General features: G+C 37.6%; 1 protein-coding gene across 2 annotated transcripts in view; it reads right to left on the bottom strand.

Moving 5' to 3' along the window:
• LOC131432670 (transcription factor HNF-4 homolog) overlaps nt 1–23238 on the bottom strand; it is a 330127-nt gene that overhangs the window by 92628 nt on the left and 214261 nt on the right. For both annotated transcript variants that reach the window (XM_058599078.1, XM_058599077.1), the window contains exon 5: nt 22348–22447. In XM_058599078.1, the coding sequence (XP_058455061.1) occupies nt 22348–22447 (100 nt within the window). The remainder of the gene's footprint in view (nt 1–22347; nt 22448–23238) is intronic.

Here is a 23238-nt window from a genome sequence, read left to right as displayed (position 1 = left end):
TCATACCCCTACTAATGCAAATGAAGTCAGACGATTCGTAGCATTTTGTAACTACTATCGTCGCTTCATAGAAAACATTGCGAAAATAGCACAGCCACTAAACAAACTACTTAGAAAAAATACAAAATTTGATTGGTCGCCCGAATGCGAACAATCCTTGCAAACACTTAAAAATAAGATTTAATAATTTTAGTTGTTTGACGTAAAGCCGCCTTTACTAAGTTCAGTTTTTGCAATGACTGAACGGAAACATATATTGGAGAAGCCAAATAAATGAAAAACTAACAGAAAAGATGAAATTTTGGAAAGAGATACGCTCAGAGACAGGACTCGAACCTACGTTCTTATGCATTCCGTGCATACAAGCTACCATTTCGCCACTCTGAATCTTGTTTAAGTCACTCTAAAACGCCAGTCCGACACAATAGCGCGTACATCGAACATGGTCTACATCCTGGCCGTCACCCGACCGATACCTTATATCCAAACATCTTATCTGTCCATAAAACACTAGACTTCTCGCTTTATACCTATTTCTCCGATCAAGCATTGAGTAGGAGAGTGTATTTATAATCGCTTGTCACCTTCTTTAATGGTGCCAGTCGCTGGCTGGATATTGTCAGCGTCGTCTAATAACATTCACGATCTTATAGAATCTGAATGTAAAAATAAAAGACTTCCTCAATCCGATTGTAGCGACATAGAAGAAAATTCTTCAAAAATTCCCAAAATGGACGCTTGTCGTTCTGTGAAGAAACAACAATCTATGCCACCAGTAACGGTGACAATTTCCGACTTCAAAGCATTCCGTACTGAGCTTTCTACTTTTCTCCCGGAAGTAAAAGTGTCATTTCAAATCGGACGAAGAGGAGAATATCGAGTCTTGGTTGATGTATTGGAAGATTACGGACGTCTTATTCGATATTTGTCCCAGGAACTTCATAAATTTTATTCATATAATATAAAATCAGACAAACCCTTTACAGCTGTCTTGAAAGGCTTATCAAATGATCAAAGTATTGATGATATTAAAAATGAACTAAAAGAATTGCTTGGTTTTGCCCCTTCCCAAGTAATACTTATGAAAAAAGAGCGAATGGTACTTCTAAACCACGCTCTGGAATTTCCCATGAACTTTACCTGATGCACTTCAATCGACGTGATATAAACAATTTGAAAACTTTAGAAAAAGTACGTTTCATTTCCCACATTAAAATTCATTGGGAACATTATGAAATCGTATTGCAAACTTAACGCAATGTCGTCGTTGCCAAGGTTTCGGCCATGGAACCAAAAATTGTCATATGGATATACTGTGTTTGAATTGTGGTAAATCGCATTCGAAAGACGTTTGTCCAATGAATGAAACCACTGATAAATTTTCATGTTCAAATTGCAATGGAAATCATAAATCCAATTATTTGAAATGTCCTGTCAGGGAAAAAATTTCAAACGTCGTTCGCTTAGACAACAAGACAAGTCAACGACCTAAAATTTACAGAACATACCTGAAAATCAAAAAACCGTTACAAATACCACGCCTAATTCTTCTAAGGCACTTATTTCTTCGAATTTAAAACAAAAAACAGGTACGCTTGCCAATTCGTCTTCTAACGAAAACAATTTATTGACAGGTAGATCGACCTCGTCATCATCTTCTTCTAATGTCACTTATGCCAGTTCAATAGGTAGAAATCTACCACTTAGTTCTTCTAATGTAAATAATCAAAACACAGGACCGCCTTGCAGTTCATCTTCTAACGAAAACAATTTATTAATAGGTAGATCGGCCATATCATCTTCTTCTAATGGCAGTCTACCTACAAATATTCCTTCAATGCCATTCGCTTCTTTAAATGAAGTTGATTTAGGCGATATAATTGAAAATAAAATGATCTACCTACAAGATCAACTTTTTCAAATGATCATCCGAATGAACTCGAGTTCATCACTTCATCACAACTGAAACATTTCAAATCGGATGCAATTCGCAAATAATATTATGTTGAATTTAAAATTTAACAGTGATGTTAAATAATTATTTGAATATTTTAAATTGGAATGCTCGATCTTTGAAATTGAGTGAAGATGATTTTTTTCTAATTTTCTCAAAGTTCACAAAATTCATATTGCCATTGTGACAGAAACTTTTCTTAAACCAAATGTCAAATTGAAAAGTAATCCACATTTTGTGGTTCATCGATTTGACAGGTTTACTGGAATGGGTGGTGAAGTTGCCATTTTTGTCCAACGGCAAATTAAACATCGAATTTTACCTTCTTTCAATACTAAAGTTATTGAAAGCTTGGGAATCGAAGTTGAAACCATTCATGGAATTTATTTCATCGCTGGAGCATATTTGACAGTCCAATGCACCGGCGACCAATTAAATTTTTTTAAAGGCGATTTGCAAAAACTTACAAGATATCGATCGAAATTTTTCGTAATAGGGGACCTTAATGCTAAGTATGTCCAGTGGAACTGTAGGCAAAATAACAGTAATGGTAAAATACTTCATAATCAACTCTCAGCTGGTTACTTCACTGTTCTTCATCCCAGTAATCCTACTTGTTTCTCTTCTGTGGAAAAACCCGTCTACAATTGATCTGGTTCTAACAGATCAAAGTCACATTTGTAGTGAACCAATTACACATGCTGACTTTGACTCAGATCATGTTCCAGTTACATTCAGACTTTCCAACGAAGCTTTAATTAATCCAATTAGTTCTATATTCAACTATCATAGAGCTAATTGGTTGGATTACAGATCTCACATTGAAAATCATGTGGATCATGAAACTATTTTAGAAAATTCTGCGGACATCGACACAGCAATTGATAATTTGAATCATTACATTAGTAGAAATCTTTCAGTTCCCAAAGCTCAAACTAAATTAAATTCTCCTATCATCGATGACAATCTTCAACTGCTCATTCGGTTGAAGAATGTTCGTCGACGACAATATCAACGTTCTCGTGATCCTGCTATGAAAAACATAGTTAAGGATTTACAAAACGAAATTAAACATAGATTTACTCTTTTGCGAAATGAAAATTTCGCTAAAACAGTTGAACAAATTAAACCATATTGTAAACCTTTCTGGAAACTTTCTAAGGTTCTTAAGAAACCTCAGAAACCAATTCCTGCTCTCAAGGAAGGAAATCAAATACTTCTTACAAATGGCGAAAAAGCTCAAAAACTTGCTCAGCAGTTCGAGAGTGTACACAATTTTAATTTGAACGTTGTGAGTCGTATTGAAAATGAAGTCTCACTGAAAAAGATCATATTTCAACCCAAGTATTATCACAAGATGACATTATTGAGACGAATGTTGATGAAATTTAATTAATTATTAGGAAACTTAAAAACATGAAGGCTCCTGGTAATGATGGAATTTTGTAATATTCTTATTAAAAATCTTCCCGATGCTGCCTTGAGACTCCTGGTTAAAATTTTCAACAAGTGTTTTTCATTAGCTTACTTCCCAAAAAGATGGAAAAACGCTAAAGTAATTCCTATCCTCAAACCTGATAAAAACCCAGCAGAAACATCAAGTTATCGATCAATTAGCTTACTTTCTTCTATCAGTAATCTTTTTGAAAACATTATCTTTTTGAGAATGTTGTCTCATATAAATGAGAATTTAATTTTTTTACCAGAGCAGTTCGGATTTCGTCATGAACATTCAACTACTCATCAATTTGTAAGAGTTACGAACATGATAAAAGCAAATAAATCTTCTGGGTTATCCACTGGAGTTGCTCTTCTAGACATAGAGAAAGCATTCGACAGTGTTTGGCACAAATGTTTAATAGCGAAAATGTCTGATTTCGAGTTTCCTATTTGTTTGATCAAAATGATTTAAAATTATTTAATTGATCGTACTCTTCAGGTTAGCTATCAGAATTGTAAATCTGAATTGCTACCCGTGCGAGCCGGTGTTCCGCAAGGTTCGATCGTAGCTCCAATCTTTTCACTTCTGATCTTCCAAATCTACCCGTTGGTTGTCAGAAATCGCTATTCTGTGACGACACAAGTCTGTTAGCCACAGGTAGAAATCTAAGAGTGATCTGCAGTCGCCTACAAATAAGTTTAAATATTTTCAGTGATTATCTGTCAAAATGGAAAATTAAACCAAATGTAGCAAAACGCAATTAATTATCTTTCCTCACAAGCCAAGAGCTTCTTTTCTTAAACCAAACAATAATCACATTCTCAAATTGAATGGCTTGGAATTGACATGGTCTGATCAAGCTAAATACTTAGGTTTAACGTATGACAAAAAACTTACTTTCAAGGATCAAATTGAAGGAATCCAGGCAAAGTGTAATAAATATATTAAATGTTTATATCCTCTTATAAACAGAAATTCTAAGCTTTGTCTAAAAAACATGTTGTAAATTTATAAACAAATTTTCAGACCAGCCATGCTTTATGCAGTACCAATTTGGTTAAGTTGTTGTTCCACCAAGAAGAAAACGCTTCAAAGGATTCAGAATAAAATTCTGAAAATGATTTTGAAGCGTGCTCCCTGGTTTAGTACAAATTAGTTACACAGACTCACAAATATAGAACCATTAGATGTAATGTCACATAATATTATAAACAAATTCCGACGAAAATCGATGCAATCTTCAATTGAATCGATTCGCTCTCTGTATTAGTTAGTAAGTTAGAATATAAGTTCCTCTTCCCCATTACACAATACAAGTAGGTTTAGAATTTTCCCTACAAAAAAATCTCAGAATTGCGGAAGCAAATGATGTCCTCATGGTATCAACCAAATCATATATATAATAGGGCTGAAAAGTCACCACTTGTGGCTGAACACCCAATTTAAATCTTAATAATTTAATTTTAACTCATATTCCAATAAATAGTTTTTTAAAAAAAACAGAAAAGATGAATTTTTGGAGAAAGCTACGCTCAGAGACAGGACTCGAACCTGCGTTCTTATGCATTCCGTGCATACGTGCTACAATTTCGCCACTCTGAATCTTGTTTTAGTCACTCTAAGACGCCAGTAAGACACAATAGCGCGTACATCGAACATGGTCTACATCCTGGCCGTCACCGGACCAATACCTTATATCCAAACATCTTCTCTGTCTATCAAACACTAGTCTTCTCGCTTTATACCTATTTCTCCGATCAAACATTAAGTAGGAGAGTGTATTTATAATCGCTTGTCACCTTCTTTAATGGTGCCAGTCGCTGGCTGGACATCGTCAGCGACAGACCCCTATGAAGGTAGTATTGATTGTCTACCCTTTCCTACCAGAAGCAGATTGTTACGGAAATTGTTTTTAACGATTTATTAATTTTAGTTGTTTGACGTAAAGCCGCCATAACTAAGTTCAGTTTTTGCAATGACTGAGCGGAAACGTATGTTGAAGAAGCCAAATAAATGGAAAATTAACAGAAAAGATGAATTTTTGGAAAAAGGTACGCTCAGAGACAGGACTCGAACCTGCGTTCTTATGCATTCCGTGCATACGCGCTACCGTTTCGCCACTCTGAATCTTATTTTAGTCACTCTAATGCTTATGACAGACATGTGATATCGGAATCACTGTACACCGTGAAATCACATGTCTGTCACCCTAAATCACGGTGGTATCACATGATACAACGGTGATTTCCGTACTACGGTCATTTATCGTTGTACTACGCAAAACACATCACTGTTTACTGCTATCAGCGCCATTGGCAAGCGATGGTGAACTCATGAAACAATATTTCCTTCTTCTGAGTATTAAATAATAAACAACCTTCGTTTTATTTTGAAAAAAAAATCTGTGAAATGCCAACAAGCAAAATAAAATTACACTTTATCAACGATGTAGCTTATTTCCAAAAAGTAGCCAAACAAAGAAATGTTCATAAATTTGGTGAAGTTTTGTCGTGAATACGACTTACTTTACTATGGGGCGCCTTTTCAAAATTTACCCTCTGAGAGAGTGATAAGTTTTTGATCGTGAATATCTCCTGTTGTATCTAATGAATCAACATAATTCTTGCGACATTCCATCGGAAATATGATCACAATTCAATGATAAAATTTTCAGTTGTGTGACATAATCTCAAATAGTTCAAAATTAAACTTTCCTGAAATGTTTGGTATAAACGAGTGTCAAAGAGGATAATTCATAAGGTGCGTTTGCCTTTCTCGTATTTTGAAAACTCATAGCTCCGTGATCTGTAGAAGGATTTATATAATCTAACTACCAATAGAATCGAAAATTTTCAACTCACGGAACGACCGAAATCAGCATTTTCGCGAAAAATTTAGTTGATTTGCTGATTTTAGTTAGTTATTTTTTGAGACAACTAAAAAAATCTTACTTTTGCTGGTTTAGATTTTTTATTCTCATTCCCTTAATAATAATAAAATATTTGTTGAAATGACTATTTTTTTAGTTGAATTCACAAATTAAACGTACTGTCATTTCTTAGCTAAGGCACACTTCATATCCAGTCAACTAATTTTTTAGTTGAATTAAAGAAATATAATGTTGTTTTCAACCAATATGAATGGTTGAATTGGCTTCTTCATTCTCACTGAAAACTTTGAGCACTCGGAAAACAAAAACCGAATACAAATAGTACACCGGACGGCGCAGCTCGGAAGGTTTGAAGATACAAAAAAAACTTCATCACAATTAGAGTGAAACATTCGAAATTCACTTCACTGTTCCGCGTAAAAACATTATTACGCACAATCGCTTCAAGTGCGCACAAATTCTGAATAAATACGATTTCCACTAACAGTTTACGACATTTTTACATATCGGTTTAGAAATTTAAATAAAGATATATCGAACACATGCGAAAAACATCAAAACAATGTTCAAGCAGTTTCAATAAGACTGTCCTTTTTAGCTTTTTAATGGATTGTTTTGCTTTGACACTTCTCATAAGTTTTTGGCTAATAAACTTGTTAATAATACCCATTTCAGTTTTGTTTTTTTTTGTGCTGTCCTTCAGTAATGATGGTGATAGATAAATAGAAACAAATTTTCTGATTTAAATAACAAAATTAGTTGTCAATGAGAATTTCGTGTTGGATTGAAATATTGCTGGTTTGAGTCCAGGATATTCACCAACTAAAAACATTCTCTAAAAATAAGAGTTTTTTCAGCAAAGTAAATTCTCAATTTTAACTAATTTTTTAGTTATTTTGGAAATTTTGTTGTTAAAATCAACTAATTCAAAAACAGTAATACGAATTAGGCGCAGAGCTAATTTCGGTCGTTCCGTGCTTGAACGTGTTTTGCGACAACATTGAAGTTTTTCAATAGTACACAAAGCCCATTTAAAGTACTTTTCAGACAATTCAAAGCACTTTTGAGTGCTAAAGATTATCGCTTTCCTGCCATTTTTTGAGCAACTGTTGCCTAAACAAAACACACACGAGAACTATCTCAGATCTAAATGCAGATTTTGTTGATTGTGATAATTCAAGGCACTTTTTAGTGCCACCGATAATCATTAAGAGTCAATTAAACTTTCAATATTTCCTACAAAAAGGTTGATCAAGATGGAAATGAAAATAATTTGTACCGTCACTAATACATTCAATTACGAACGGCAATGGGAATGCGAAAATGATGATGTTGAACAAATCTTTATACTAGTATCGGGTCGTGTGAAAATATGCCATGCGAAACAATTAACATTATTCTGTATTATTATTATTATTATAATTATTATTATTATTATTGTTATTATTATTATTATTTTTTTTTTATTATTATTATTATTATTATTATTATTATTATTATTATTATTATTATTATTATTACTATTATTATTATTATTATTATTATAATTATTATTATTATTATTATTATTAAGAATAAGATATCGTCGAACTTCATAGCTTCAATAAAAATAAACTACAAATTTGTCGTACCTAGCCTCCTATATTACCAAATTAAAAAGGAATTGTTTCAAGATTGGAATATATAGTTGTAGAATAGTAGCTGTTTAATGTTAAATCTGTACTTTAATGTAGGTGCATCGCTTTAAACTCTATTAATGAAAAAAGGGAAAGCTTGCACAATTCATACAATCAATCAACTATATGATATTCGGAAAAGTGATGGAAGCGTGCCAGTTTTTTCGTATTCACGACATCCAGTTATATCTCTGACATTACCCACCCGCCTTTTTTAAACACAAATAAGGAAAACAATATATTCATATTTGTACATAAAATCAGCACTGTTAAGTTATTGTTTTCTATTCAATAATAAGTAAATTTATTGTTGAAATGGATTTAGAACACACAATGATTCATATTTTGAATGCACATGTGGTAATAATGAACGATAAATATCCAATGCATCAATAAACTAATTGTGTAGTCACAACTTTGAACGCCTCAAAATCCTAATAGAACAATTATGAGATTATATTACAGGGTCCGGCACTCGAAGTGTAACCAACTTCAGACCTTCGAGCCTGGCGTCAAGGTAAATGCGATATATTATCGGGAAAGTATTCTGGAGGATGCTTTGAAGCCGTGGGTAGACAAACATTTCGGTGGCAGACCATGGACGTTTCAGCAGGACTCGGCACCGTCTCACAAAGCTCGAGTGAACCAAGAATGGCTGAAAAACAACGTTCCGAACTTCATCACGTCCACACAATGGCTCTCGAATTCACCAGATGCGAATCCAATGGATTATTCTCTTTGGGCCATTTTGGAGAGCAAAGTCCGAACTACAGGGTCCGGCACTCGAAGTGTAACCAATTAAAAAGGCCATAAATTCAGTTTGGAAAATTACTTTTACTTAATTCAAAGTACAAAATGTGCCATTTTGGAGAGCAAAGTCCGAACTAAAAGATACACCAGTCTCGAGGCGCTGAAAAAAGTTATTGTCCGCGAGTGGGCCAAAATACCTGCACGTCACATTCGGCCAAACGAAGCAACTCCTTCGCTCTCTCAAGTCATCAAGTCAAGTCAAAAGGTGGTCATATCGAGCAGAAGTGAATTGATTCTGAATTTTGTATTATTTTTACACATTTTGTACTTTGAATTAAGTAAAAGTAATTTTCCAAACTGAATTTATGGCCTTTTTAATTGGTTACACTTCGAGTGACGGACCCTGTAAAAGATACACCAGTCTCGAGGCGCTGAAAAAAGTTATTATCCGCGAGTGGGCCTAAATACCTGCAAGTCACATTCGGCAGCTTGCGATTCGTTTTTTGACCGTCGCAAGGACATAGTCAAGGCAAAAGGTGGTCATATCGACCAAAAGTTAATTGATTCTGAATTTTGTATTATTTTTACACATTTTGTACTTTGAATTAAGTAAAAGTAATTTTCCAAACTGAATTTATGGCCTTTTTAATTGGTTACACTTCGAGTGCCGGACCCTGTACAGCCTAGTAGACTATTTTTCATAAGCATTATGAAGCAAAATGAAGCATCAAACCTATGTCAAATCTATTTCGGAATGATTTCAAATTCATGAAGGTTTTAAAATCAGCTTTATGATAAACATAATCCTTTCTATAAAAATTTCGTAATGAATAAACTGTTTCGTTGAAAGCATTTTTTTGGAATATGTGTGTGCCATACATGGTTACATACTAAAAATATCTTAGATTTATATACTATTTTGAGGCTCAATGTTAAAAGTTTATGTGCTCTTATTTTTATTGTGAATATGCGGGTAAAAAAGGAATTATTACTGAACAACTTGAAATTTTTGCGGATTTTGCAAAGTCAGGCATGATTTACAAACAAAATTTGGTGATTCTTCACTTTTTTGGTAGAAATAAGCTTCGTTGCATACAAAATAGTACTAGTGTTGCGAAAATTAGTTCTAAAAGTCTTTCATACTTCCTCCATTTTCTATTTTATTTTTAATGTCAGTGAATGTTTCGGTAGAACATCAAAATTATGGACATCAAGTTTTCCCTAATGCTAGTTACATTTAAATAATGAAGGTAAAAATCCTGTATCCCAGAAAAAACGTGTCATAAATGTACCTTAAAATTTGATATGAGTGAAACTGTCATCCGAAGAACACTCACACACAAAATTAGTTTAATAATTCAGAGAGGCATTGATTAAATCTGTTATAAATCAGTTACTAGGAATACACTTCAAACAGTAAAAATTTTTGGTTTCTATATTATCGATCATCGGAGCTGGGAAATTAGTCTAAATTTTGAGTTGTTACGTTTCACAGTATATTCATTATGTGCGCAAAACATGTCTGTCACCTCAACGTTGTACGCGTACAGCGTTGTACAGAAATCATTGTACGGAAATCACATGTCTGTCAGCGGTATAAAATGCCAGTCAGACACAATAGCGCGTACATCGAACATGGTCTACATCCTTGTCAGAAAATCAATACTACCTTCATAGGGGTCTGTCGCTGACGATGTCCAGCCAGCGACTGGCACCATTAAAGAAGGTGACAAGCGATTATAAATACACTCTCCTACTCAATGCTTGATCGGAGAAATAGGTATAAAGCGAGAAGTCTAGTGTTTGATGGACAGAGAAGATGTTTGGATATAAGGTATCGGTCGGGTGACGGCCAGGATGTAGACCATGTTCGATGTACGCGCTATTGTGTCGGACTGGCGTTTTAGAGTGACTTAAACAAGATTCAGAGTGGCGAAATGGTAGCGCTTATGCACGGAATGCATATGAACGCAGGTTCGAGTCGTGTCTCTGAGCGTATCTTTTTCCAAAAATTCATCTTTTCTGTTAGTTTTTCATTCATTTGGCGTCTCCAATATATGTTTCCGCTCAGTCACTGCAAAAACTGAACTTAAAAATAGACTTTTAACGCCAACAATTTTACAATTTCCCGACTTCAACAAGCAATTTATCGTAATCTCAGATGCTTCCAAAATGGCCTGCGGTGCAGTTCTAGCCCAAAAGCACGATAACATTGATTTGCCGATAGTGTACGCAAGTAGATCGTTCACAAAAGGCGAATCAAATAAGTCAACTATTGAACAGGGCTGACAGCAATCGATTGGGCCATCACACATTATAGACCTTATTTATATGTAAGAAAGTTTCTTGTCGAAACGGATCACAGACCATTGGTTTATCTGTTTTCGATGAAAAATCCTTCTTCAAAATTAACAAGAATGCGTTTAGACCTCGAAGAGTTCGACTTCGAATTAAATGTAGGAGCGGACGCGCTCTCTAGGATTAAAATCAACACAGATAGTAAGTAATAGGTCTATTTAAAAGGTTCAAACTAGAGCCAATACAAGGAAACAAAAAGATAAAAATATTATTCAGCAAGAGAACAACCCTCTTGATTCTTTACATACTGAGTCTGATCAACTCAAAGTATTTGAATCAATCAATAGAAATTAAGTACATAACATGCCAAAATTAGGCATTGAAAAATCGTTGACAACTAATATTATGGGCTAAAAATTTCAAATAAAATAAACTTACCTTTAGAACAACAGAAAATTTTATTCAAGCACTCACACCACAAAAAATCTTTTCTTCAAAAGCTATGCACACAATAGAACCATTTACAAAATCAAATTCAGGAAATAGATACGCGCAAACAATTCAATGCGATTTATCAAAATATATCGTAGTAAAACCAATTCGAGACAAATAAGCAGAAACAATAGCCTAAGCTTTTGTCGAACACTGCATTCTCATTTACGGAACCCCGTCTATTATACGAACAGATCAGGGAACCGAATATAAAAATGAAGTCTTCCACAAAATTAGCGAGTTACACAAATTTACTCAAAAATTTTCGTCTAGAGTCTAGAGAGAAATCATCGATGTCTGAATGAGTACGTAAAACAGTTCGTCAACGAATCACATAGTGACTGGGATGACTAGCTGCCTTACTACGCGTTTTGCTACAGCACAACTGCTCACATCGACTTCCCATACACACCTTTTGAACTGATTTTTGGGAAAACAGCATCAGTACCAAACGAATCGAAAAATCCAGAATTCATAGAACCGATATATAATGACGATGAATACTATTCAGAATTAAAATACAAATTGAAAACTGCAGCGCTGAAAGTAAAAGAATTTATAGACAAAACAAAACTAAACGAAACTCAGACCAAGAAAATAAATCAAAGCCCTCTTCCATTCAAATAAATGATAAGGCAATGTTAGAAAAGCACAATAGAACAAAATTAGACAAAATTTACAAAGGTCCCTAGATAGTTAAAAACATAGACCACACAAATGCAATAATAGAAAACCTAGAAACAAATCAAACTCATACAGTGCACAAAAACCAAATTGTTAAATTGTAATCCATTACAACAATATTATCACATATTACAAAAAAAATATTGCAACTTTATGAAAAACACGAATTGTTACTTAAGAACAATTTTTTTAATTACTTTATTTAATATCATATTATATACCATACACTGAAATAAAAATCTTTTTTATATTCATTAGATTCGTCATATGAATCGTATGCATCGTATAACTCATTGAAGCCATATGGAAATTTATATTTTTTATTAAGAATGTATATAGTTTACGAATCATGAAATAATAAGGTATGTTTAATTTTGTTCATTACTGACTAGTAAAATGATTTATTTTTTATTTAATAGCTTTGGGGTCACAATTCTTTACCGTTAATATAAGAAAGTGCTTCCAGCGATTCACCAGTATTAAAGCTCGAATCCTGAAAGAACAGCGCGATAACAGAAAATCACCGATAGACGTAAGTATAAAAACGAAATTATTATGAAATGATAAAAATATATAACAAAGTTTTTATAATAATGAAACTATCTTTTATTGCAGCTTTTGATTCCTCTTAATATAATAAGCCCATTGTTTTTAACAAAGCAAATATTGCATATTTGCATCACTTGTTCAATTCAATAGTAATCATTTGATCTATATATTACTGGTATATGGATATATGGTATATGGATGTATGGTATATGGATCTATATAAATTCTGATTGAATAGAATATGCACTTTAGAAATTGTCCCAATATATGTTGTTTGATTATCTAATAGTTGTTATGGAGGGTGCTAATAAATTTTATTGAGTCTGGAAATTCCATTCGCTATATGAAATTCTTATGAAAATAACTTTAAGAAAAATTTTATGTTTTATATGATTATCTTACATGTTTGACATGATATTGATACACCATATAATTTTCATTAGAATTTCCAATAGTGCAAATATATTAGAATATCATATAATGTGAAAATGAGAATTTAGCTCAGTGTACAATTATACACATGCATGCATGCATTATTACTGTAACATAATCAAATTATATAAAAACACCATTATACAACTATACAATTATTAACTATAAAACGTTATTTCATTACTATATCCTCGTTACATTCAAAATTATCTTTTTATTATTTGTTTACATAACATTATATCACATAAATTACACTATTGACATTGTACAAGAATATAATAAAATCGATATCCAAGAATTATATCACAGAAGAAAAATCAAAACATTGTAAGCACATTACACTTTACGCAACATTGTAAGAGATTTCTTGAGACCAGACCCTAATCTTTATCAAACAAAAATGACTCCGTAAACTTCATCATTTTTTTACGGGGAAGGTGTGGCGGAATTACAAACCCACCACGTTTTTCATGTTTATCAAAATCCGTATACTCAGAACAATTTCATCATTTCATTTCATTTCATTTCGACAAAATGTAGTTACATTGTAAACGTTTTCTTGAGAGTACCTTGTATGGAAACCAGCAATACATTGTAGCACATTCAGTCTTATGATTTGATACTTACTTACTTCTTCAGTCGTAGACCACGCGTGTCTCTGCTGTATACAGGAGGCATCTCCATTCAACTCGGTTCATGGCTGTTCGCCGCCAGCCTCGGTAGCCTCGAAGGGTCCGCAGGTCGTCCTCAATTTGATCGATCCATCTTGCCCGCTGCGCGTCTCTTCTTCTTATGCCGGTCGGATCATTATCGAGAATCATTTTAACCGGGTTGTTCTCCGACATTCTAACAACATGCCCGGCCCACCGTAACCGACCGACCTTGGCTGTTTGGACGAGGGTCGGTCCTCCCTGCAACTGGTGCAGTTCATGGTTCATTCGCCTTCTCCACGCACCGTCTTCCATCCGCACTCCGCCGAAGATGGTTCGCAACAACTTCCGTTCAAAAACACCTAGTGCGCGTTGATCTTCCGCAAGCATTGTCCAGGACTTGTGCCCGTAGAGAATAACCGGTCTAATCAGCGTTTTGTAGATAGTTAACTTCGTACGACGGCGAATTTTGCTCGATCGAAGCGTCCTGCGCAGTCCAAAGTAAGCACGATTTCCTGACAATATGCGTCTCTGAATTTCTCTGCTGGTGACATTATCGGCAGTCACCAGTGAACCCAAGTACACGAACTAGTCGAACATTTCGATTTCATCACCACCAATCAGAACTCGTAATGGGTGGCTGCGTTATCTTCTCTTGAGCCCCTGCCTTTCATGTACTTTGTCTTTGACACATTGATGTCTATTTCGATCCGCTTAGCCTCAGCTTTTAGTCCGATGTACGTATCTTCCATCTTCTCAAAGTTGCGTGCTATAATATCAATATCATCAGCGAAGCCAAGTAGCTGGACGGACTCTGACTTCTGAAAATCGTGCCACTCGTGTCTCTTCTTATCACACTCTTTAAAGCAATGTTGAATAGCAGACACGAAAGGCCATCATCTTGCCGTAGCCCTCTGCGAGTTTCGAAGGGACTCGAGTTTATCCCCGATACTCGAACAACGCACATCACTCGATCCATCGTAGCCTTGACCAATCGTATCAGTTTGTCCAGCAATCGGTAGTCGTGCATGATTTTCCATAGCTGTTCTCGATCGATTGTGTCGTAGGCTGATTTGAAATCGATGAATAAGTGATGTGCGGGCACATTGTATTCGCGACACTTTTGCAACACCTGGCGGATGGCGAAAACTTGGTCCGTGGTAGCGCGTTCGCCCATAAATCCTGCCTGATATGGTCCCAAGAATTCGTTTGCAATCGGTGAAAGTCGACATCGTATCGCTCCTCGTTTGTTCTCGTCCGGTGTTACAGCTTGCTCGTCCAAGCTGCATTCTTCTCGGCCACTAACTGTTCACATTCGTCGTCGAACCAGTCGTTCCTTACGTTCGGAGCCGCCGTACCTAGCGTTGCTGATGCAGTGCTACCTATGGCAGAACGGATGTCTCTCCAGCCATCTTCAAGAGTAGCTGCACCAAGCTGCTCTTCCGTTGGTAGTGCCACTGCCAACTGCTGCGTGTAATCTTGGACTACTCCAGCATCCCGGAGTCACGCGATGTTAAACCGCGACGTTCGGTTTCGACGTTGGGTAGCCACCGTCGAAAGTTTTGAGCGCATGCATACAGAAACCAAGTAGTGGTCCGAATCTATATTCGCACTGCGGTAGGTGCGACCATTGTTGATGCCCGAGAAAAATTTTCCGTCGATCAAAACGTGATCGATTTGGTTTTCGGTCTGTTGGTCAGGTGATCTCCAGGTAGCTTTGTGGATATCCTTGCGGGAAAAGCAGGTGCTTCTGACTACCATTCCTCGGGAGGCCGCAAAGTTGACACACCGTTGGCCGTTGTTATTCGATGCGGCATGCAGGCTGTTTGTCCCGATTACCGGTCGGTACATTGCCTCCCTTTCTATCTGGGCATTCATGTCACCGATGACAATTTTTACGTCTCTGCGTGGGTAGCCGTCATAGGCTTGTTCCAGCTGCACGTAGAACGCTTCTTTCTCGTCATCGGGTTTCCCTTCATGTGGACAGTGACGTTGATGATGCTGCAATTGAAAAAACGGCAACTTACACATCCTAGCGTTGATCGGCTGCCACCCAATCTCTCGCTGACGCATCTTGCCCAGCACTTTAAAGCCAGTGCCCAGCTCGTTCGTTGTGCCACAGCTTTGGTAGAAGGCAGCCGCTCGATGTCTGCTTTTCCACAACTTCTGTCCCATCCAACAAAGCTCCTGCAGCGCTACGACGTCGAAGCTGCGAGGATTTAGTTCGTCGTATATTATCCTGTCGCAGCGTGCGAAACCTAGCGACTTGCAGTTCCATGTTCCAAGTTTCCAATCGTAGTCCTTATTTCGTCGCGTGGGTCTATGCGAATTATTCCGGGTTGTATTCTCTCCTGTATTATTCGTAATAGATGTTTTACGGTCGGCTTATTAGGTCTACGCCAACCCCCTGTCTCGCCGGAGGATCATCGTGCTTGCTCTGTTTAACGTCCCAACTAGCACTAGGACGATCCCGTTGGTGGGGTGTCATCTTGGATTTAGCTGGACGGGATGCAGCATTTCATACTCAGCCGCTGGATACCAGAACAGACGCTGTTTGAAGCCGCTCCTAACATGGAGTACAGACGCTCCGACATCCTCTAAAGAGGACCCCCTTCCCTGTCAGCATACGACCAAGGCCTCATCGGGGTTGGTTATCCGATCTTTCCTATGGTTGCTTGGTTGCTTGTAGCCCAGCTGGCACCGCGGGGAGGTAGGGATAGGAGTTACTGGGCAAGAGGCTAAGAGTCACACTGGGGCCTGAATTACGCATTGTCCAGTCGTTTACCAACCAAAACTTATGATTTGATGCATTGGCACTTTACTAATCACAAACTTTAAATATCTTATGAATTGGGCCGATATGACCGAAATTATGCTCGGTACTAAAAACGGTCCTCATCGCTTAAACGCTTCAATTGCTTATAACGCACAAGCAAAGTAACGCAATGAATATAAACACTTTAAACCACGCGCGCCACTGGCGTGGATTTTTCGCCTCGCGCGAAGGAAAATAAATAACTTCAACTTTTCATGCCATCGCAGTGGGTCGAGCAATGTTTATTAATCATTAGCCTTCTCCAAATAATTATTACCAAAACCTTTTCGATACATATAAAGTCAGTACCGAACGTAGAACGACCCCTTAATTTTCAATCGAAAGAACCTATCACACCAGTACGATACCATCACTAGGTCATGTACTATCCACGGAACCGATAACCAGAGTAGAATCAGTTGGCAAGAGACATAGAATGTCGCACTATATCACTATATGATATAGTGATATAGTGCGAAAAGTTTTATTGACAAGCGAGGCACCGATACGTATAGTGTGCAAATGTGTTTGCAACCGGGTTACTTGACCAAGTTTCCATCTGTTGATCAAATCGACCCAGTGAAGTAAAGTTCTGTTAAGTGCACAAGTGTTTGGGGTATTGGTTTGAGATTGGTGGTTGGTTGAAAACATATCTATGACTAACGCCTAACAGCGTTGCACATACAGCGAACCGCCCTCGTATGCGCGCCCGAAGTTATGTATACAGTGTTAACCGTTAACTCCTATCGATGCAGCATAGATAGCGATCCACCCATATACGTGTCCATGGTCGATGGTTCGTACCAAGAGGCATTTATTAAAAACGTTATCACGGTTTACTGTGGTAAACGAACGTAACGACATATGGTGCATTCTGGTAGTTTTTCGACGTACTTTCACGACGTGACCAAGTTGCAGCCGGTCAACCCGGTTTACTAAACCTATCCTCTCATGCTGCGGCCTTCCAGCATTTTACCCATATATGAACTGGCACATATCCCGCACGGATGGGCATTGCGCCTACGTTGGTAACTTATCACCTATCCCGCGGACTACGCTCACGTCGATTGCACTCGACAGAGCAGGGACGGCACTACCATACGTGAAACAGCTGGATTTGGGAAAAATGCGGGTGTTGACTGAACTAAATCGGTTGTTGGGAAACTAAAAGTGTTGGACTTAGCTAAGAAAAAAAATCTGATAGGTTGTTGAAAAAGCTAACTAAAAATATGTAGGTTGTTGGAATTGCTAACTACGGTTTGGAGGGATAGGTACGAAGCGGAAGGCAAATGGCTATATGAGCGGGACCAACCATGAAGTGATGCACTATAGCTTGGTAGGACAGGTATGAACAGGCAGGCGAATAGCTATATGAGTTACAGTTACAGTTACTAATTGCGTCAGCAGTTAAATTGACGATCTTCCATCATCTTCCTACTTCATGCTTGGAGTGGGGGTGCACTTTGAACCATGTCACAATGAAATGTCATCTCTCGAAGACTGCCCATCGTCTGAAAGAAATGTTGATAGATGAGATGAAAGGAAAGCTCGTCTGCCTGAAAATAGATTCTGCTGCCCGACACAATCGCCATATCTTCAGCATCAATGTACTGTGTGCCCTAGACGAGCAGATGGTCATTCGTACCCTTGGTATGATCGAAATCAAATAAAGTCAAACGGCGGCGTTCTTGAAATCAAAAGTTATGGATACTTTGGCCGACTATGGGCTATCTCTTGAGAAAATATTTTCCGTGACATGAGACAATGGGGCTAATATGGTGGCAACGATTAGAAAATTGAATAATGCTACATACGCAATGTCTACAGAGCAGCAGGCTGATGGTAGGAACATAAGTAAGCTGGATGAGTCGGATGTGATAGAGGATAATCCACAGTATGAACGAAACGTTACTGCTGAACTGGCAAATGAACTGTCCGAAAGGATTACTCTTGTGAGATGTGCCGTGCATACCTTACAGCTTGCAATACTAGATGTTGTTGATAAATCCGACGCGTCTATCCGAGCCATCACTGCTGTCAGAGTTTGAAAGCTACGATGCTTCATGCCCAACCATTTTGAGGTAGGACACGATGGGGTGGTATATTCAAAATAATGGAATCGTTCGTACACAAAAACCTGTTTTAATCCACCTAGTGGTGTGATGATGCCTTTCTCATGTACATATAATATTGTGGTATTCTATTTGTACTTCCGGAACCGGATACCGGGAACCACGATAGCCGGAATCGGTTTGTTTAGTTGCCTACTGATAATGACTATCGATTTGTGTAGTTTTGAGACCAGTTTAGGAAAATTTGAATCTAAGTAACCTTTCATTTGAATCTAAGTTTGTGGAAATCGGTCAAACCATCGCTGAGGATAGTGAGTGAGATCCATTTTGGTATATATGACCACTATTTCCGGAACTTCCGGAACCGAATACCGGGAACCAGGATAGCCGGAATCGGTTTGTTTAGTTGCCTACTGATAATGACTATCGATTTGTGTAGTTTTGAGACCAGTTTAGGAAATTTTTTACGTGTTTTGTTTCGCCGGTTTAAGTGACGGTGTACAATATTGAACACACTTTACCCTATAACTCCGGAATCGGAAGTCGGATCCGGATGAAATTCAGGAATTCCGTATGGACCCACGAGACCTTTCATTTGAATCTAAGTTTGTGGAAATCGGTCAAACCATCGCTGAGAAAAGTGAGTGAGATCCATTTTGGTATATATGACCACTATTTCCGGAACTTCCGGAACCGGATACCGGGAACCAGGATAGCCGGAATCGGTTTGTTTAGTTGCCTACTGATAATGACTATCGATTTATGTAGTTTTGAGACCAGTTTAGGAAATTTTTTACGTGTTTTGTTTCGCCGATTTAAGTGACGGTGTACAATATTGTACACACTTTACCAAATAACTTCGGAACCGGAAGTCGGATCCGGATGAAATTCAGGAATTCCGTATGGGACCAGAAGACCTTTCATTTGAATCTAAGTTTGTGGAAATCGGTCAAACCATCGCTGAGAAAAATGAGTGAGATCCATTTTGGTATATATGACCTCTATTTCCGGAACTTCCGGAATCGGATACCGGGAACCAGGATAGCCGGAATCGGTTTGTTTAGTTGCCTACTGATAATGACTATCGATTTGTGTAGTTTTGAGACCAGTTTAGGAAATTTTTTATGTGTTTTATTTCGCCGGTTTAAGTGACGGTGTACAATATTGAACACACTTTACCCTATAACTCCGGAACCGGAAGTCGGATCCGGATGAAATTCAGGAATTCCGTATGGGACCACGAGACCATTCATTTGAATCTAAGTTTGTGGAAATCGGTCGAGCCATCGCTGAGAAAAGTGAGTGAGATCTATTTTGGTATATATGACCACTATTTCCGGAACTTCCGGAACCGGATACGGGGAACCAGGATAGTCGGAATCGGTTTGTTTACTTGCCTACTGATAATGACTATCGATTTATGTAGTTTTGAGACCAGTTTAGGAAATTTTTTACGTTTTTTGTTTCGCCGGTTTAAGTGACGGTGTACAATATTGAACACACTTTACCCTATAACTCCGGAACCGGAAGTCGGATCCGAATGAAATTCAGAAATTCCGTATGGGACCGGGAGACCTTTCATTTGAATCTAAGTTTGTGGAAATCGGTCGAACCATCGCTGAGAAAAGTGAGTGAGATCTATTTTGGTATATATGACCACTAATTCCGGAGCTTCCGGAACCGGATACCGGGAACCAGGATAGCCGGAATCGGTTTGTTTAGTTGCCTACTGACAATGACTATTGATTTGTGTAGTTTTAAGACCAGTTCAGGAAATTTTTTACGTTTTTTGTTTCGCCGGTTTAAGTGACGGTGTACAATATTGAACACACTTTAGCCTATAACTCCGGAAACGGAAGTCAGATCCGGATGAAATTCAGGAATTCCGTATGGGACCACGAGACCTTTCATTTGAATCCAAGTTTGTCAAAATCGGTTCAGCCATCTCCGAGAAAACCTAGTGAGCTTATTTGACACATACACACACATACACACACACACACACACACACACACACACACACACACACACACACAGACATTGCTCAGCTCGACGAACTGAGTCGAATGGTATATGACACTTGGCCCTCCGGGCCAATTTTCACTAGTCGGTTTTTCAAGTGATTGCATAACCTTTCTATATGAGAAAGGCAAAAAAGGTTTTTGACCAGCTGTCCGATAATTTTCCTGAACTAGACATTTCCAATCATTGGTCATTCATTGAGCATTACTATGATAGATTCAAGCCGTTGTACATATGCACAAAGCAAATGCAAGAGAATCACGTGTTATCTGACTTCTATATGGCATGGCTGATGGCAACGAGTGAGGTACAGAAAGTTTGCGAAAACTCTTTCAGTTCCCATTTACTTCGGTCCTGGATCCAAGGTTCAACTATCTAGGTTCTAAAATATTCAAGGCTGAGGAAAAAGATAAAATTCAGCAATACATGGTCGAAACTTGGGAACGGATCTGCCAACTGGGTAAAACACCGGCTAGTACAAGTAGGGAATCGTCAGGGTTTATCGATGATTTTCATCAGTATCTTACGCAAATGTTTGGTGAATCCGTGAATCTTGGTTACGAAACCGGGTTTCTTCAACAAGTTAAATCTTTGGACCTAGAGCCATGTCAAAAACATAACTACTTGGTTGCCAATGGTTGCGCCGTAAGACTACGCACCCAGAGATATATGTAATAGCAATGGCTGTACTATCCACACCATCGAACCAAGTCTCTGTTGAACGGTCTTTCAGTGCCCTTGCCTTGGATCTCTCTAATCAACGCACTGGCCTTGGGAAAGATACGTTGGAAAACATTTTACTTATTTAATTAAACAAAGGGTTGTTCCCCAGGGCGCTGGCAACTGTATATAATTGGAAGGACCCACTCGAACCGGTTGACGATGATTCTCAAGAATGTATATGATACCGTTGATGCTCAGCTGAATGTCTAATGAGACAAATATTGTCGTCTATCACTGGCTCATCGCCGGATGATAGGGGGATAACTTTTGTTCTTACTTTCATGAAATCAATTTCCAATGATACTGAAAGGGTTCGTGCAGTTATAGTACTTGTTATGATTCAATTAGCGATAATCGTAGTTGGGTGGACGATGACATATGTGTTGTCTCAATGTAAGCTCGAGCCATTGTGATAACGAATTTTTTCAGCACTGCACCCAACGATTTCCAATTGGCAGTCTTCTGCTATCTCCGTTCCTCTGCCGTCGTGGTCACCAATGAACTTGTGTGTGCTGCCTGTACGTGGCAGTATGTACAGCGCTATAGCTCTTGGTGGCGATAAACTGAAATGCTTGCTCTGCAGCACCACGCGATATGTGTTATCTCTTTCGATTCAGCTACTACTATTGGATCAGCACTGTATTGCCTTAGCACCTGGGTTGGCTTCTTAGTAGATGTTCATTATTAGGATAACAAGAGCCACGAATATTGCAATCCTCATTGTGATAACTGTAATTTCTTAAATTGTTGTTTCGCGGCTAGTTTTGAATTTATTGATTGACTCCCGGTCCCGTATAGTGAAGAGTGAAGAATTTTCAATGTCAAAAAAATTACAAATCAAGCAAAATTATTATTCTAGATAACTTAAGATGCATTGTATGTGTACTATTTTTACTTACCTAGACTCATATTGCTTATCAGACACGTAATCTTCTAAATTGTTGAGAACCTGATGTCTTATAGCTTTGATTTTTTGCGGTTGGTTCAGACCTCTTATACCTGCAATAGTTTTATAATAGTTCATTAGAATTTCAGTTATCCAACACTCTACTACCAAATGCAGCTTGCTTCGTTTCACTTGTAGTTAAAAATATATCGCTCTCAATTTTAAATTAATTTTCAATCCTACTGCAAAATGGAAATTCACACGAAACCTGATCTAACCAAATATATCATGTACTAAGTTATAGAAAAATTAGACTAATAAACAGTGCATTAGCCACTTTGAAACGGTAGTTCAACAACTTCCGACGGGAAAATGAGAAACGAAGTACTTTTCATTGGTTTCTAATTTTCGTGCTACAATGAACAAGAACAGCCAATAATATCTGAGAGAATCACGCGATAAGAGCCGAGTTTATTCGTAATGCAAAGTTAAGTCAGGGTACTACTATTCATTGCGAAAAATACAATTATGCTTCGATGCCAACTTGTAATCGCACAGGACTATTGCATGACCTACGGGTACTAAGAATCCTTCCGGACATACGACATCTGGCTTGTTATTCGGGCTATTCAGAATGAACGTACAGTATTAACCAAAAAATTCATGAAAGCTAAATAGAGCCGATTTATTATTTACAATGCATGCAATTAATATCAAGTATAATTTTTTACCTGAGTCTTGCAGTTACCCGTTTTCTCGGAGAATAAATGGTCTCATAATGCAGAGGTGGAGACCGTTGGCTCACAAACCACACCTTCATCAAATTTTTCCTCGTTGTCTGTTAGTTTTGGTACTACCCGACGCATTAAGGACGATGTTAGTTGTATCGGGTTTGTTTTCTTTT

The sequence above is a fragment of the Malaya genurostris genome, chromosome 2 (genome assembly GCF_030247185.1).
Source record: "Malaya genurostris strain Urasoe2022 chromosome 2, Malgen_1.1, whole genome shotgun sequence".
Lineage (NCBI taxonomy): Eukaryota > Metazoa > Arthropoda > Insecta > Diptera > Culicidae > Malaya > Malaya genurostris.
This window is presented reverse-complemented; position numbering and strand designations above follow the sequence as displayed.